Source organism: Convolutriloba macropyga, chromosome 3, assembly GCF_964194025.1.
Source record: "Convolutriloba macropyga chromosome 3, txConMacr16.3, whole genome shotgun sequence".
Taxonomy (NCBI): domain Eukaryota; kingdom Metazoa; phylum Xenacoelomorpha; order Acoela; family Convolutidae; genus Convolutriloba; species Convolutriloba macropyga.
The window spans coordinates 1,866,405-1,884,957 of NC_134470.1; the positions used below are offsets into that span (position 1 = coordinate 1,866,405).

Below are 18,553 nucleotides of genomic sequence, written 5' to 3' on the forward strand. Positions count from 1 at the left end.
AAAACTCTTCGGACGAAAAGAAGAAAGATTTTCTTTACATTTTTCCTGAGCATTGTATAAAAGGAAGTGTGTTTTTCCTTTAAGTTTTTTTATTTCTTGCAAATTTATCCTAGTTCGCTTGTTTGAATAACTGAGGCCTTTTGTTCTCAATTGTGTCCAGATCAGTAGTCATAAATTCAATCAGTTAGTGAGGGTTGCAAATTCTTTGTTGTTTTTCTTTGCTTGAATTGTACTCCAGTGCTTGCGATTGTCTGCGACGTTTAAGAATTGCTCAAACATATCGAATCGTTTCAACTGTATTTAACGCCTATTCATACGACTGCCTACCTTAATTTTGACTCCTCTTACATGTTATTTAACTCCATCGTTTTACCAAAACACCATTATGAAGATTCTGAAAAAAACCGTCAGAAAAATAGAGATTTTTTTAAAGTTGTGATAATGTATACCGTTTAATTGAAAAAATTAGGGCAAGATTAGAAAAAGACTTTGTATTGCAGTATTTTGCATTTCTAAAACAAAATGTTACGGCTATGAATAGCCTGAAATGAGAATGGTTGGTCTGAAAAGGCTTGATGTGCAGCTGCAGTCTGGTTAACATTTTTTGGTCCATTTTTGATTATCGAGATGAAACGTGGAAACATTTTTGCTTTATTAAAGCAGAATTGTTAAAAAATCTTTTCATTTTTCCATAAAGTTATAAAAATGGACCGATAAAGCTCAACAAAAATCTTTTATAAAGCAATGGTTAAAACTTAAAGGGTTCGCGCTTAGTTATAACACGTAATAGAAAAAATTTCGGCAACATTTAGTAGAAATTATGTGCAACTGGTGTTGTTTCTGTTTCAACGTCCGGCAAAAAATGTCATTTTTTGTAGCAGCTTGATGAAAAACAATTTTGGTGCTAATAACAAATGTTTCTGAATTTTCATTTTCAAAAAATTGAAATGATTTGTTATGCTTTCAAATGTAAATATGTCCCACGTAAACGAATGTTGTTTGCAGTGTTCTTGCAGTACCAAAAATGGTCAGGTAATTGATTTTATCTTGATTAAGAACTGCATCTCAAAAACGCTTCTTTTGTTAAAAGTTTTAACAGCAATTTACAACTGCCGCTCTCGAGGAAACTAAAAGAAAAAAATAAAATTTTCTAAATTTTGGTTTTTGAACAACAAATCAAAAGTTCAGGAATAATTTCCACTAAGTTAAGTAAGAAAAATGTGTTGACCTTGCTTCATTTTTGTTTGTCAAGAAGGTCGAAAATTAAAAAAAAATTTTCCTAACGAAAACTCTCGATTCAAATTAATTAATTTTCTGTCGTATCATTTGCGTAGAACTTTCACAAAGCTTCAAAGGGGAGTCCAATATATTGAATGTTTTTCTAACTTTTCTCTCTGTCCCTACGCATTATAAAAATTAAGCGTTCGATTCTGATTTTTATCTTGTTAATGCTCCTAAATTAAGTAAACAGATAATGCCAGAAACTTTTATTAAGATAACAAAGATATTTCTGCTGAAAAAAAAAATAAACTTAAAATTGTGGTATCCAGAATATGTCGTACGTCTACAAAAACAAACGACAAATTCAGATAACCAAAATTTGTTTAAGCTATGCAAAAAACCGTTTGAAGCCATTAAAACCATAATCTATTCCGTATAAAAAATATTTAAGAAACGAGCCGTCTGGAACACCAACAATGAGATTTGTGACCTCTGAATAATGAGTCTAGGCAACAAGTAGTTAAAAAACAAAAATGATAAAGTTAAGAAATACATTTGGATATTTCGAAAAAAATAATTTCAAAGACATAAAGCATTAGTGATCTACAAAAAAGATTAAAAAAATTCATTCAACTCTAAAAACAATCGTTTGAGATCTGTCAAGGTTAGGAATTTGTTATACGTCTCCAAAAAGAACGATAAAAGAACAAAAATTGAAAATTAAATAACGATTTTGTAAAAAAAAACCGTAATCGAGGCAGTTAAAACAATAAGCATTGCACAAAAACCCTTAAATATGTTAAATTTTGCTTTTCTTCAACACCAATATTGTAATATGCGACCTGTAATTATTGAGACTTAGAAACAAGTAGACAAAAAGAAAGGCAAAGTGCAAATCAATAATATTTTTAAAAAAATACTTGATTTTAGAGCCTTGAAAAATTGAAGTCAGTCAATACGTTCCTTTATATATTTATACGAGGCCGCTAAAACCTCAAATTATCACAAAACGTATCATACGGTTAAAAAAACCGACAAAACAGAAAATTCGTTCAAATTCGGCTAGAAGACGATGTGGAAGCAGTTAAGGTCATAATTAATTCACTGAATAACTTATGTATTCATTAATGTGCTGTTTAATGCGTCAAGAATGCGTCATCTGGCCGTTCAATTTTGTGGCAAGTTATTATAAAAAACCTCGGCAATTTGAAATAAATGTCCAAAAATCACATTTTTTTGTAAAAACCCCGTAGCATCAAACCAGCAAAATCATTGATTAAAAGGTGAAACAGCAATTAAAATTAAAATTCAATCCAACAACAAGACGATGCAAACTCTTTTGCCAACTTTAAGCTACAAGTTGACCAAAAAAGAGAAAAAACCGGCAAAACTCAATTATCCATTGTTTATTTCGAAGAGAAGCATATATAAAATTCAAAACGACCATAAGCTTTCAACTAAAGAACTAGACATGTTTCCATGAAACTTTTTAGAAACCATTTTCACCTGTCATTAGTAGGCCTTGATTTGATTTAATCTTTTCTGTAACTAACGTAAAAAAATCGATTTATTTTAGAAGACATCAACGGAATAAAATTCATTTTTTTGGAATTTAAAAAAAACAATGATTATACATGATGTAGCCTTGCTATTGCTGTTTATCTATTGGGAAGAGGTCATTGCTCCAAAAAATATGTAAATTATTGATATGAATAGTTTGACATTAAATTATCGAGGTCAATATATCGATAATAAACTTTGCATTATTGTCGTTATCGAGCTAAATTGACAAAAAACCGACAAAATTTTAATTAAAGAACGCTCTCAAAAACACACACCACTAGCCTTCCTTGGAGTTGACAAAGATTGTTTCAGCAGTTTTTAGCTGTGTTTATCTGACAAATTTAAAGAAAGTGGAATAAAGAAGGTTATTTAATGCTACTTGTTGATGAAAAAAGGCTGAATTTTGAGAAATTTGACAAACATTTTAGCAAAAAAACTATCAAAAGTTTAACGACACTTTTTAAGAGATAAAACCAACACTACTGTTACCATCGTTAGCAATTTTAAAATATCTTATAGGAAAATTGGCAAAATATACGGAGAATAAGACCAATAACAACAAAAATAGTGAGAAAAGATACTCGGGGGTTTAGGTTGGTGATATCCATAGTTTGAATAGGGAGAAGAAACTGGTCTGATGAGAAAAATTCTCATAATGAACTTTTCACCTAGAGTTTTACCAGCAGTTCCTAATTTCTATGTATTAGTACCTAAGCTATTGCGAAAGTCCAATGTTCGAAAACAGAAGTCAATGTTCTAAGACAGCAGTCAAGTTTCGAAAACAAACATTAAAAGTTCAAATAATGACCAAATTTGCGTCAGCTAAAAAAACCAGTAGAATTTCAATACTCCTCTTCGAATCGTACAAACCCATTTGAGCATATAGTTCCTCCCCCTCTAAAGTGGGTTGGAATAATAATGGGAATGAAATTAAAGCAATCAATGTACATACTTCATAAACTGGACTCACTTACATTACTGACCATACTTTGAACCTTACTGAAGTACCACAGAGTTGAATCAGCAAAATTTAATTTGTTAAAGCATCCGGAAAATTTACGGATTCAATTAATTAAACTGCTCACCTGTCTATCCAATTTAACATTAATTCGCAATTTCCTGTCATTTTTTGTTTTGACTTTTCACTTATCTCAATTTTCAGATATCTGATAATCTCAAAACAGTCAGTATAAAAACTTTCCCTAATTAATAAATGTGGTTGCAACCAAACTTTCGCCAAATGCATCTCTTGTTAAACAGTTTAACTGTAATTTGCAATTGAATGCTTGATAATTTGCACTTTTCATAATTGTGGTCTTTTCGTTTTCTGTAGTCTTTTCGTTTTCAAAGCTAACTTTATTTTAAAGTTACGGTTTAACAAAAAGTTTCTGTTCATTCAATAAATTAGTTTTTTCTGCAAAATATATTCTTTAAAAATTGCGCGAAAATTTTTTTTCATTGAAACATAAGCAGTATTGATCAATTCAACGTTTTAATTTAATGAAAACAAGCAAAGTTATCCAGAACCTTTCAAAATTTTTTTCTTTGAAGCCATTTTGTTTGGGCGAAACTGCATCGAGTGGCCAAAACAAGATTGATTTAAGAACAGTTCAAATACTATAAAAGCAATTTATGACACATGCACTCTTCGGGGTCTGAATATGATTGAAGGCCGGATATAAACGTGGACGCCAGTTTTTTTTTCTGAGCCAGTTTTATTTCAATGATACAGAAATAAAATGGTATTAGGTTTTTTATCCGAAACGTTTCATTTTTCTCTGAATGTTTAGTCTGATTCTAATAAAAATCAGACTTGGAATAAAATTCGAAAAAAAAATTTTCCCTTGAGATTATTTTTCCGTTTCATTTTTAACCTTATCTCAAATCGGAAGGGTTTTTCCGTGTATTTTGGACGTTTTTTAAATTATTTTATGATGCTTGTTTGGCTATTTTTGATGTTTTTGCTGCTATTGTTGACATTTTTATGACCTCTTTTTGACTGTCAAGACTTGCCAAGTCTTGGCCAAGACATGCACAAGACTGACAAGTATTAAAAGTGACATGATCATAGCTCTATACCAGTATTGACATTAGACTCACAATTAGACTTGCCGCCCGGTACTGATACTGACTTGCCGTTAGGTCCAAGGGGTTTTCATGAAGATGGGAATTCAGAAATCATGACAGCAGAAAGTTCCCTCAATATTTACAAAAAACTAAGACAAAAAAACACACTTGGGTTTGATGGGTTTGCATTAATCTTCCAAGCTTTATAACCCAGCTAAACAAGTATATAAGACATTTAAATAAGTGAAAGAAAGTAAAAGCTATCATAGTACGTACTCGAGAAACTGGATTCGGATCTTTTCCGTTTGTGCCCCCCCCCCCCCCCCCCCCGGGTGAGCACGTACCATTACATAGTATATCATTATGTAAAAATATAGCACGTGCGTCGGTGGGGGGGGGGGGGCAAAACTGAAAAAGATCCCTGGATTCTTTTACTGTTTTTAGATGATACATTGACTTTTACTAAAGTACCACAAAATTGAATCAGCAGAATTCAGTTTTTGAAAGCATCCGGAAAAATTACGGATTCAAATAATTATACTGCTCACCTGTCTAATTAAACATTAATTCACAATTTCCGGTCAGTTTTCGGATTTGTGTTTCAGTGTTTTTTAAATCAACATTGCTGAATGAATGTAACAAATTATTTCACATCATTTATGTTTGTTTTGAGCCAAAATGTTTGTAGCTTCGTCTCCTCTTGAGACTAACAGCACGCTTTCGTTGTTTGGGCGGACCCTTCCAATCATTTTGGGGTGAGTTTCAAAGTATTTATGTTCATTCATTTGGGTTATTCATAGACATTAGAGGTCATGACCCGCTTTTATACTGTATTTAAAATCAAAACTCGATTCCAGCTGATAAATGAGAAAATTGAAGGAAAATAGTGTCTATTTATTGCAATAAATAAACAATATTTTCCCTAAATTTTCTCATTTCTACAGCTGGAATCGAGGTTTGATTTTAAATAGTGTAAAAGCGGGTCACACTTGATATGTTAGGAGCTTTTTCCTAGCATTGAACCAAGTTAAACAAACAAAGTCAATCCATAGATGTTTTAAATCCCAATAAACAAACTTAGAAATTATTCTACCTATGTTCCAAACAGTAGCGTTTTTTTGTGTTATAGTTACAAACTACAGATATAATGAAAACATCTAAAAGCTATACTTTTGTTAAACTTTGATCAACTTTCTAACTGAATTCCCAATTTGGTTCTGAATTGATCATATTGTATTTTTTTTAGTCCTTTTATATCAACATTTTTCCTGTCATAAAATATTTTTGGGTTCTTATGTTCAATATGTAGAGAACAAAGAATAAATTTCTTATGATGACATCAATAGAGCTTGAGAATGTTTGATAATGCCTCAAATCTTGACGCAAGCAGACAAATTACTCAAAGTGAAAAGTTACCGCGCAATAACACAGCGTAACAACATAGTTTCCTGGTGAAACTACTGGCAAGTTAAACCTATTGTTTCCCCCAATATTATTAAAGCAATATTTGCAAGAAAAAACTATTACAAAAACAACTGGAAAAAAAACATCAGTTGGGTTATAAAAAAAACAGTGATTTAAAAGATTCAGTGAAATTAATTACAGTTGAAATAAAACAAGAGCCAAGCAATTTTGTTGATATTTTAACATTATTCATGACCTCAACTTAGGGTTAAAATTTAATAAGTTCCTGGTGGCGATAAACACCATTTAGGAGTAAAAAAAATTACCACACTTGTTATCACCATAGAAATTCCATCGAATGTGAGACCAAGTTCTTGGTTATTAGTTTAAAACTAGTTTAAATTAGTTTAAAACTTAATTTATATATTTGGTTAAGAAAAGTAATAGCACAGAAAGATGAGCTTACATATCCAATGAATAAACGACTGCTTAACACTAGTCAAGATTGATCATGACAAGCGACTAATCTATGTCTTCATGAACTGTTATCAAATATGAATAGAGTTTGAGAACTTTTCGACTAAGTCTCAATGGCAAATGGCTTGGCCAATACTTGGGCATCACAAGCCCTGTTTTTTGTTGGCCAAACATCCTCATTGTTCGGTGAAACAATTGCAATATTCAACACTGGGCACGCCATCTTTCATTTGAACTTCGACTGATCGCGCTATATCGTCGGATCCATCAACCGTTTCTAAGATTCGGCCCATACCGTAGTGCGTGTGATTGTTATTGTCCACTAGGATCCAAACCAAGTAAACAACTATGGGGATTTCTAGATTTCCTGTCCACCTTTAGAAAGAATTCAGCAAACGTAGATTTTGTTTGCAAAACCTGTTCCATATAAGGTTTGCTTGTGCTTGAGATTATTGGAATGCTTCTTTGGAAAACATACTTCTGTCCTGCAGGAAAAGAATTGAAGTTGATACTTGAACTCACTGGAGTCAATGGTCTTCCGTTTAGTATGTGCACAACCAAACACGTCGTTGTCAATGAAACGTCTTAGGGGAGTGACCTTGAGCACAAAACCGAATACATGGCTCTCCTGCAGCTCATTAGCAAGCGTTCTCGCAGCACTCCAAAGCGAAATGATGAATATGGATTGACGGGCAAATTGATCGATGGACGTGCTAATTGATTTTCTAGAAAATTTTGTTTCCATTCATTGATACACTCTCACAGTTCTCGATCCGCACCCACAAAAATGATTTCGTTTGCAATTGTTATCAACAAGGGCTTGCCACATTAAGCTATGGATCGATAAATCTCATTCGAACAAGAGTCTGAGATCAAAATTCAAACCACTTTACGGTATACTGCTCGAGTTGAACAACATTTAAACAAGCACCATCTCTCCGTTCCGTCGACCAATTTTGATTAAAAACAGTCTGGAATAATTAACTCCTATTTTTGCAAAAGGATGAACAAATGCTGATCTGATGTCTGGCAGACCAGCCATTATTAGCACATTTCTGCTGACGTTGCTTTTTCGACAAACAAGGCATTTTGTTCGAATGGACCGCAATAATTTACTTATGCCAATTATCCACAATTACCTGCTGGATTTTGTTATTGAGCTACTCGTTGCCCTCGTGCTTCTGCTGCTGGTTTTCAAATGGACGAAACATCTCAACTGCTGGATGGTTCCAGTGGAGAAGGATTGGATGCTTCAGATCTTTGTCTAGTTTGCTTTTGGACACCCGTAACGAAGCGTTCTCGTCTAGAAACGGCGCTAACTCAAGTCCTCTGCTGCTTTTGGCAAATGATAGGACTGCTGGATTCCTTCCAATTTGTCAAAAACTGATCCTTTTGTTCTTCTCGGAACACAGTAAGCTTAGCCTGCCTTCTTCAGATCTTCAACGTTTAAGGAACGCTCCTGAAAAGTATTTAAAATCTTGCAAATTCGCTCACCAAGCGGTTGAATTAACTGAACCTGTCCCACTGGAAACTGGAAATTTTTTGTTGTTTGTTCCATCAGCTTGAGAGGACTGCATAGGCAGAGTTTCTTCATCTTGCGCAAATGTTAGATCTACCTGTTTAATCCAAAGATTTGAGTGTATACAGAGCCAGGTTGGTTCAACGTGTCAACGGCTTTCCTGGAGCTATTCCGTCGAAATATGTCATGATCCAAAATCAGCTGGGTTGCTGACCCCACTGAAAAGTAAAAGTCGCCAAAGCATTACATCAGTACATCATCCGTAGTGTCAAGGAATTCAAATGCAACTTCATCTGCATTCTCTCAACTGTGTGCGCGCAAGTGAAACGCAACACTCATTGGGTCCTCAACTGAAGCAAAAACGCGGAATCGTTACTTCTGCAAGAAGAGCTTAGTCTTGTTTTCATCGAATTAACTGCTGAACTTCATCAAAAAGACGTTCTTTATCTCGATTCGGGCCATTTTTGGTCCATATAGCCTTCAGCATTCTTCTCATTTCGACTGTGTAAGGAGCATACAAACGAATCAGGTCCAAGTTAGTGCTCCCTCGAGGAATTTGTGAATTAGGTTATTAAAGTCCGTCACTGTTTTCTGGCAACAAGCGACAGAAAAGGGTGACAAAAAGTGACCTCATCCAAAAGCTTTAAAGTACACTTTCGCCAGTCTCCGTATTTCAAATATTCCTTGAGGGCTAAAAAGTTGTTTCACCAATTGTTTATGCAACTGTTGTAATCACAACGAGAGATGAACAGTATCCATTAGGTCATGCAACTTATCAGTTTAAGCATGAATTCATTAAGATTATCAAACCCGTTCAGACATTCATATATGTAGATGTGCGCGTGATTTCAGGACTTTCGTAGTACAAGACCGATCGGAGTTCACGCCCTCTTTGATTTCTGATCAGACTTACTTGTACGAGTGGTATGTTCTGCAAGGTGATCCTGATCTACTGATTGAACTGAATTCAACTTACCATTTGGACTACAAAGGCAGCGGAACAGCAACTACTGGTACCTTTCTTCAAAAAATACTCTTCAAGAAAACTTGGATCTTTTTGGTTTGTGCCCCCCCCCCAGCTTAGAGGGTGCATATTATTTGGACCCCCAGAACCACGCGGCATATTCTTACATAATGAATTATTATGTAGTAATGATACGTGCTCTGTAACTTGGGGGTACAAAAGGTATTGGGGGAGGGGCAAAAAAGAAGAAGATACAAATTTGTATCTTCTTCTCTTTTGCCCCATCCCCAATACCTTACGTACCCCCAAATTACAGAGCACATATCATTACATAGAAAATCATCATGTAAAAATATAGCACGTGCGTCTGAGGGTGCAAATGCTACGCTGGGTGGCGCAAAAGAAAAAGATCCCTGGATTCTTTTATACAGTTTTTAGATGATACATTCACTTTTACTAAGATCAGGAGATTTCAAAAGATAAATTTAACACCGTGAAATATGACTTTAAAGCTAAAGTACAAAACTAAAACCATATTTCACAAAGTCTATATACTCAGCGTGATCGCTTTCTTCAGCACACATTTAGATCAAGAGAATAAGCGAGACTCAAACGCTGACATACATGTTCTAAGCTTTGCGTCAAGCTTTTGAGTAATTTAGTTTTGATTTGTTCAAATTTTGTCTGCAATGATTGTTCTGTCAAGGTTTTCAACAAATTTTGTTTTGAAAAGGTAAAGTCATATCAATTATTGTTAGTTATGTCAGGTAAAAAACAAAGCAAATAAGCTTGGTGGCGTAAAAAACATGCAGACTAAGATGGAAGCCGAAACAGAATAGATGCGATTGATTGTTTCCTTTTGTGCCCCAGTTTAACGGGTGCTCATTATTTGCACCTCTAGAAGCAGAAGAATCTGCATCTCAACGTCTTTGTTATGTAATGCCAATTTTTTGTCGCACGAAGGTCGCACGAAATTTGGTCGCTAGAAAATCGCACAAATTTTTGGGTCGCTCGAAGGTCGCACCAATTCTTGGGTCGCACTATGGTCTGATGGTTGCACTACGGTCTGATCAGAGGACTTTGGGTCGCACGATGGTCTGATCAGAGGTCTTTTGCGTCGCACCATGGTCGCACGATTTCTTGCGTCGCACTACCGTCTGATCAGAGGGACTTGGGTTGCACGATGGTCTGATCAGAGGGCAAAGTCTGGAAAATGGTCTGATCAGAGCAGTCTAGGGTCGTGCACCTAAACCTGAGAATACTTTTTCAAAAATGGTTTGTTTTAGAAAGTCAAATATCCGTTTTTATTTTTTTTTGTGAAATGGAGCAATGATTTGCCCTGCTTGTCGAACTTCAATCTCAGAAAACCAAGACATTATCCTTTAGGCTATCAAACTCAAACTTTTCCTCCAAACTTTGGCGATTAGCTCGATAACCGAACCATAAACCCGTTACGTGCTGGATAGCGCCAAATATTTTTCGCGCCAAAGTCGGGAATAATTTTTCGCGGCAAAGTCGGGAATAAGTAATAAAATCGAGCCCAAACATACCTAATATTCATACCCAATCCATACCTAATATTGATCGAGGACAATCTTTTCATAATTCGAGGCCTCTACTGGGGCACATGACTTGGGATTTGACGTGGCAATAATATCAAAATGTAATTCACATGGGGGTAATTAAGAACATGTCTAAACAGTGGCAGATTTTAAGTAACAACGCGCTAGTAACAAACAACAATTTTTTTTCTCAGATAGGATAGATTCGGGGGGGGGGGGGGGTACAAAATGTAAAAACAAGCAAGATCACCACTACCCAATCACAAAAGCAACTTTTGTACCAGGCAGCTCATTAAGGGTTTTTGGGTCTTTCCCATTATAGCCCTCTCCTAATTTGTTGTAACTATCATTATGGGGGGGGGGGGGGCTTAACTGCTACAAGTTATATGACCAGTATATTGGCGGGGTGCTATAACGAGAAAGACTGTTTTGAATCTTCGGCAACTTTTTTGAACGCGGAAAATTTTTTATTATACACACTATGACTCCACTTTATGAGTTTAGTAACTTCCTCTAAGGTGTATGTTTTTGAGGAGATATATCTTAGCTTCATCAATGGCTTTAAAATCACATATTTTGCACTTTGCTTCATTTGTGGCAGTTGGAAATGCCGGTAAGCCCTGGGAGAAAAAATCGAACTGCCAGAACAAATCCACAGATGAAATGAACAAATATATCCAAAATTTCTTCTCCCGAAGCTTCAAATCTGATATATTTAGGTGACCTTTTACTGTCAGAATGCCCTGAAAATGGAGACAATCTTCTTCATGTTTTTCACTTCATAAACAACACCTTCCAAAATGACTCGGACAACTTTGTGCCCTCAGCCCCCTCCACATTCCCAGATGACTCGGTTCTCTTGGACCCGTACACTCACAACTTGACTTTCGAACACTGGATTGTTCTGGACTGGGTCGGAGCTTCCCAATGTCACGTGACCTACATGCGGGACATTCGGGACAGTCTGTCTGGAGTTGTGGACAACATCATTTGGTTCTCAGATTACGATGAGTGGACTGGGAATGTGGAACATTTCCAAAGTGAAGCGGATTTGATTAATGAGAGGAAAGCCCAGTTGAGAGTTGCTGTGGAAACGAATCATAGTGGACCAGAGGTATTGTTTGGTCGAATTTTTAAGAAATCCCTAATCACACTGTTTTAACAAATGTTATGAACACAGGTTTAGACTTCGAGTTATGCAAAGGCCATGCTCGACCAAAAAATGGCACGAAAAGACCACGCTCGACTCAAACAGCCCATGAAACGACTTTCGCTGGACCTAATCGTTCAATTGGACTTGGGCTCGACCCAAATTTTTGATAGTGGACTTTAGCTCGACCCAAATATGATGCCCGACTTTAGCTCGACCTAAAATTCTCACGCTGGGCCCAAAAATATACACTGGCACTGAAAATTTACCAGTGCTTATACCGTACTCAGATGGTGTGACCGTTCAAATTTTTCAATGTTTCTGATATTTCATCGCAAAACGAACTGCGCTATTATGAATATATTTTAAAAAAACCAGTTTTAGAATCGAATGATAACCAAATTTGGAACTACAGCACACTAAACTTATTGTCGATGAATATTCGAATGTTAGATTTTGTTAACCAGGTGAATTCAGCGGAACGAATTCGCAAATTAGGTTTCTTGCGAAAACTAATTTATCTTAAAAACTCAAAGTTTCTTGAGATTTTTTTGGCAAAATTCCACCCGTTTTTGGAAGGTGGACTACTTGTTGCAACGCTATTGTGGTGTTGCCGGTAGATGTTACACGTCTACAGAAAGAAAAGTTAACTATTTTTAATCCCTGAAAAATGCAATCCTCGACTCATGAAAAGACTATTACTATTTTTAATCCCTGAAAAATGCAATCCTCTACTCATGAAAGACCATGCTCGACCTATCAAAAGACCATAATCGACCTTAATTTGTTATGAAAAGACTTTACCTTGACTTTAACTAGGAGCTGGACCGTGTATTTATGGTCAATATTGGACCCCCCTACTAGAACTATAAAATCTTTTCAAAAGTCGAGGTCTAAACCTGGGAAGTGATTGAGGAAAGACACAAAAAAATTCAATTTATCAAAAAATAAGTTATAAATGATTCTACCAACTGCTTAAGTGAATTAATTAACACAACATTTGATAGGTTTAGCTGGTCTGTGTTTGACTTGAAGCGCTTCCACAGTGAAACAAAAATTGATAGGCCTTGATATGTCCTGCAAGATATTGTTTTAACTATTGCAAAACTTGAAATATCTTGCCATGATCTTGCTAGGCTAAACTTTAGTGGAACACCTCATTAAGATCTTGAAAAGATCCTATCAAGTCATAGCAATTTAATTTTTTGACTTTCAAAGATCTTGATAAATCTTAGCTCATGAAAAACAATTTTTTTTGAATGACACAAAATTTTATTTTAGTTGTGCGTTTTTATGTTTCATTGGCCTCCTGAGAAGCCTATTAGTGACAAAATGATCGATAAATTACAACCTCAGATATTTTGTCACTGGCATCAATTACTGTGATTCTCTCTGAGATTTCGTCGCGAATGTGTTTCGGTCCCCTCCCCAGCATACCAGCTGTATGAATTTCATGGCCCCAGCCGGGAATGTTAATTTTTTCAAAGTATCAAGCAAACTAACAACGCATATTTTTTAATTCGGAGTCAAAAACAGCACATGAGAGTGGTCTGAAACACTGGAACAATTGGAACAATAGATTCAAATATTGTAATACCAATCGTAATAGTGATCCTCAGCACAAGTTCTAAGTTATCCCCTCCCCCTAAGTTATTCCTCCCCGTCACCCCCTTCCTACTCATCCCCATCCTATCCACTCCCACCCCCACCCGTACCCCTCATCCTATCCTCCCCCACCCACCCACCCACCACTCAGCCTCCTCCCGCAACCCCCCAGTGGAGATGAGGAGGGGAAGGGTGCGAGGGTGAGGAGGGATGGAGGGGGGGGGGGGGTATGGGTGGGAGGTGGGGTTGCGGGAGAGCTCTCCCGCATCCTCCCTCACCCCCTCTTCCCCCTCCTCCTCAACACAATAACAGGATAGTTTCTTTCCCATTGTAAGTAATTTTCAGAATGGCAATACAAACCACATTGAGTTTGTTCACGAAATGGACAGAATGATTGAAGAAATGGACGTGATCAACTGGGTGATCAAAGGACTGTTGCAAGACAACATTTCGGAGACTTACCACATTCTGGCCAAACTGTACCAAACTGAGCAGTTTAAGTGGTCCAATAAGCTGCTGGATGAGACTACCGAAGAACATTCTCAGATGACTCAGATTGTAGAATCTCAGGTACTAAAACACTAGCGTCTTTCACATCATAATGCCCACCCCCCCCCCCCCCCTCCTCCAAATGGGGAGATCATATATAATACGTATACCAAATATAATACAATCTATTATATACCATAATGGGAGATGTTGCAAACATTTTGCATCCATAGTCGGATCTAGAGTTGTATAGCGGGCTAGAAAAATCACATATTTTTCAAATCTTTTCTTACGAAAATGAGCAGTATGACTAATTTAAAGTTCGCCAATCATCACACACATTACTTAACGTTACCACAGTCAACCTGGCATATAGAGGGATACGAGAATTTAGTTAAAAAAGAGCACTAAATTGATTTTTAATTGCCTCATCGCTGGGATCTTTGCCTTATCCCTATTGCGTGGCAATCCCTTAAAAAACCAAAGGGCAACATTTTCATTTCAAGGTCCATGCAGTTTTCCACTTCTATTCTTTCAATGCTCTATAACATAACCCCTATTTTGATTAAAACCGCATTAATCAAGCTCCAAAATTGTTACAGATTTTTAGGATTTGTACAAGTCTGAGTCAAGTTTAATTTTTTTCTTTTCTTGGATATTAACAAAATGGCGCGCAATGGCTCAAGCGCGGAAATAAAACTAATACAGCTTTGTCAATTTACCACAAATGTGATATCCGCAAAAATTACTCGATTCTCAGAAATTTCTCCGAATAATTTTCATTAGCTATAGAATCAATTGCTAAAAAAACAAAACCATTAGCTTCAAAAAACTTTCAACTCTCTCAGCTAGTATCTAAAATGGCAAACACAGGCGTTTCATATGTATCGAACCAAAAAACTTTTTGCAGTCTAATGCACCATGAACTCAGCTAATAGCTTCCCGCTTTGAGGTCCCCCATACCTTCAATTAGCAAAAAAAGTAATGGTAGTGGATAGCCATGAGTTTTAAATTAGAAGAACAAACAAGATCACCGGAGTTTTGAGTTGCCCCATTTACCACAGCTACAATTGTCGCGATTCTCATTGACCAAAGATGGGTAGATCACTAGCGTATACGATGAGCACAATAAAAGTGATGCTATTGGAAAGCCAGCTACTCAAAAAGTCTAAAATGAGATCAAGGATTTAAATGAAATTTGAACGCAGTAAATTTAGCTTCAACAAAACAATCAATAACCAAAATTCCCTGAAATTGATCTACTAACCAAAAATAATTGGTTATGAACTTTTAACTGTTTGCCATTGGAAAATGAGAGCATGAACGCATTCTAATTCCTGAAGATCCAGCATATCATTGGATCTTAAGGTTTAAAATTTGTGGCTGACTGGGGGAATAAAAAAAGTATCACAAAAAGTGTTGTATTGGATCAAAAATAAACTCTGAACTGTGTATAAATTTGTTCCTATTCTGTATGAAACCTTCGTGCAATTAGAAAAAAAAGTGATCGCAAAACTATTAGTGCTATGACAATAGTTTTTCCACATTCCCAAACCCATAAATTGCGCGATTGTCAGTTTTTCACCAGAATAGCCATCTTGATCTTTTCATTGGCACTGTTTTGCGTCCGTTCTCACGGAGTTGGCCATATTGAAATTCGTTGACGAAATCAATCCTGATATTTAAACCTATATTTAAGATCCAATTCTTAACACCGTCTTGCGATCTTTGAATACGAAAACTGCTTTGCTTAGCGGCTAAAAGAAATTAGTTCTGATGGGAACTAATTCCCTGTTAAATGCGCAATTAATTTGTAATTCGATCATATCATTTAGGTTATCTTTTAAGCTATATTAAAATTTTGGTTTGGCCTGTTTTAATGGACAGGAAGATTTTGTTCGTTTTTTAAGTTAGGCCAGTTGGTCAGTTTTGTTTCTAATTGTGATCAAATTTCACTGTCAAGACAGCTGCGTCAAGTATTCTATATCAGTCTCGAGCGTAAATATACTAAAACTTCTTGTCATTATGACGCCATTTTGAATTGAATGAAGGCTGTTTTAGTGCCTCACTCCTGTAGACCATTAATTCTGTTGTTCTCGAAGTACGCGGAACCTTACTTTTCCCAGCTGTATAATTAGATGGCAAAACATGCAAAAATGCAATTATAAACCATTTCTGTTTTTCACCGAAAACCAATGAGTGACAGTAGGGATTGTTTTGATTCATATTTTAGGTCAATCTGGTCGTAGAGACATTGAATTTTTTAGAGGTTACGAGAAGTTTTTCGACAACTGTCAGTTTTTTGTTTAGCTTCAAAACACAGAGAATGTCATTGAAATAATTGAACTCTATACGGTCTGAAGAATATCCGTTTTCCGCTTGTTTTTAGTTCCTTCTTTAGTTATAGTGTACTTCTGAAAAAGCAAATCACCTGTTTTTCTTTTTTTTTCCAATTTTTTTAATTTGTTTCATTATTTAGTTTGTTTTTAAATCTGGTGGATGCAATTGCCTCAAAAATAATCTTGGTACTGTTGGGTATTTTGCAGAGTTTATGAGTTTATGTTGTTGTTAAGTAAACAGGAACATTCTACTTTGCAACATTTATTCATATATTTAAATGGCAATTGCTTGTAAACTGTTTGAGACCTCATTTTTTATTGAATTTTGTTCTGAGATGAGATTTGACAATTTTACCTATACAACAGCCTGTTTCTTAGTATTCGAGGAGACAACAAAGGCAAGAGTTCTGTATTGAAGAAGTGGTGGTGGTCAAGCAAGCCGATAGGCAAGCAAGCCGAATTTTGAAAATGAGGTCAAGTAAGCCGAAAAATTTGGGAAAACCGTATTTTAAGTTGCCCCTGGCGGGCCGGTGAGCGCGCTTCGCGCGCGTCGCGGCTTCGCCGCGATAACCGGCCCGCGGTTTCCGGATTACATCCCACAGCGGATGAGAGGCATGGCCATGGACAGCGGTCCGCTAAGGCCCGTACCCATTAGATGTCTAAAAATTGACGCATTTTTGTTTCTTTGGTGCATTGGAATACATTATGCACCATAATACTACGCGCAGTATTGATTGTAACGGCTGACAATGTATTATTTCTGATAGATTACATAACTGTTACATAACTTTCGGCTTGCTTTTCTGTCGGCTTGCTTACCTATCGGCTTCCTTTGCGTTCGCCTGAAGAAGTTAGTTTTCGATTTTTGGATTTAACGGCGTATGTGGTAATCGGAAAGGGTAACGGAAAAAAGTCCGAATAAGAGACAGTCCACCAGTCCCCTTGACTGAGGGCAAAAATCCATACCAAACAGATAACAGATCAGAAGTAAGAGAAAAAGCCCAAACCACAATAAAATAGAAAAAATATTTTTTTTATTTTTCTATTTGTGGCTCTTTTATTTTTAATGGGGAAAAACGAAGCACACTTGCACAAATTCTCTTATGAACTTAAAAATGTGCCAAAATTATTCTTTTTCATGATGTTTTTCGCTTGTGCCCCCCCCCCCCCCCCCCCCCACTCAGCTTAGTGTCTGCATATTATTTGTCCCCCCCCCCCCACTCACGTGCCATATTTTTTAGACTATGATATACTATGTAATGATAGGTGTTCTATAGCTGGGGGTGCATAACCTAATGGGGGGGGGGGGGTGGGGTGGGGGTGGGACACAAACGGAAAAGATTCTAATAAATTGTAACGGGGGCAAACACTGGGAGGGGGCAGAATAGATCCCAGGACTACAAGGGCCACAAAATGCTCGTGTTTTAGTGCCAATTAGTTCAGCTAAACCCTCGATACTTGAACCCAATGGCTGCTTATTGTGAGGTGAAAGAGTTCCGAAAAGCGAGGCTCCCACTTTGTAGATGTCTCAATGCGTGTCAGGGTTCAGGGCAAGAGACAAGAAATGCACAGATTTATTGAGACGGAAGATTGCCAATTTTGTTGCAAGAGGCGTCTGATGTAATAATGTATGCTGCAATTGAGCCACGTGAGTTTAATTATAATAATTATAAAACTAACTGACTAAAATTATCATAGTTCCTCATTATGCTATGTTAACCATGATATGTGTGTGTGTGGTGTGTGTGTGTGGGGGGGGGGGGGGGGGGGGGGTAGACTATACGTCATATGACCACTAAGTTGGGGGGGGGGGGGGGGGGTTATAATGGGGAAAAACCCCAATATCTATGGTAGAAGATTTTTTCAATTCATTTTCGAGGGATTATTTTTCACTGGTGGAATTTTTGTACTCGTTACGAATTCTTTAATTTGTTATACACTTGCTCTAATATTAAATATTTTCAATTTTTAAAACCACCAGTTTACAGCTTAAGGGGCATATGACTTTGCTACGTAATTTTTTCATATATTAAAATTAATTTGTTGTTTTGCTCAATTCGAAATTGTTGCTGCAGTACCCTCTCTTAATGGTCTCATTTAACGTTTTAATGACTTTAATGCTACCTTTGTTCACAAATTTTTAGTTATTTTTAGGCTTGCCCGTTTTGTGGTTTTTTTTATTGTCCATTAACT

The 18,553-nt window shown here is 36.5% G+C and overlaps 1 protein-coding gene across 1 annotated transcript in view; it reads left to right on the top strand.

Annotated features, from left to right (window-relative positions):
- The first annotated feature begins 5,437 nt into the window (after nucleotides 1-5,437).
- LOC142335830 (uncharacterized) overlaps nucleotides 5,438-18,553 on the top strand; it is a 24,379-nt gene continuing 11,263 nt past the window's right edge. Inside the window, exons 1-6 of the mRNA XM_075384158.1 lie at nucleotides 5,438-5,606; nucleotides 9,104-9,264; nucleotides 11,497-11,891; nucleotides 13,878-14,102; nucleotides 17,789-17,926; nucleotides 17,957-18,008. Coding sequence (XP_075240273.1) covers nucleotides 5,530-5,606; nucleotides 9,104-9,264; nucleotides 11,497-11,891; nucleotides 13,878-14,102; nucleotides 17,789-17,926; nucleotides 17,957-18,008 — 1,048 coding nt within the window. The 5' untranslated portion in view covers nucleotides 5,438-5,529. The remainder of the gene's footprint in view (nucleotides 5,607-9,103; nucleotides 9,265-11,496; nucleotides 11,892-13,877; nucleotides 14,103-17,788; nucleotides 17,927-17,956; nucleotides 18,009-18,553) is intronic.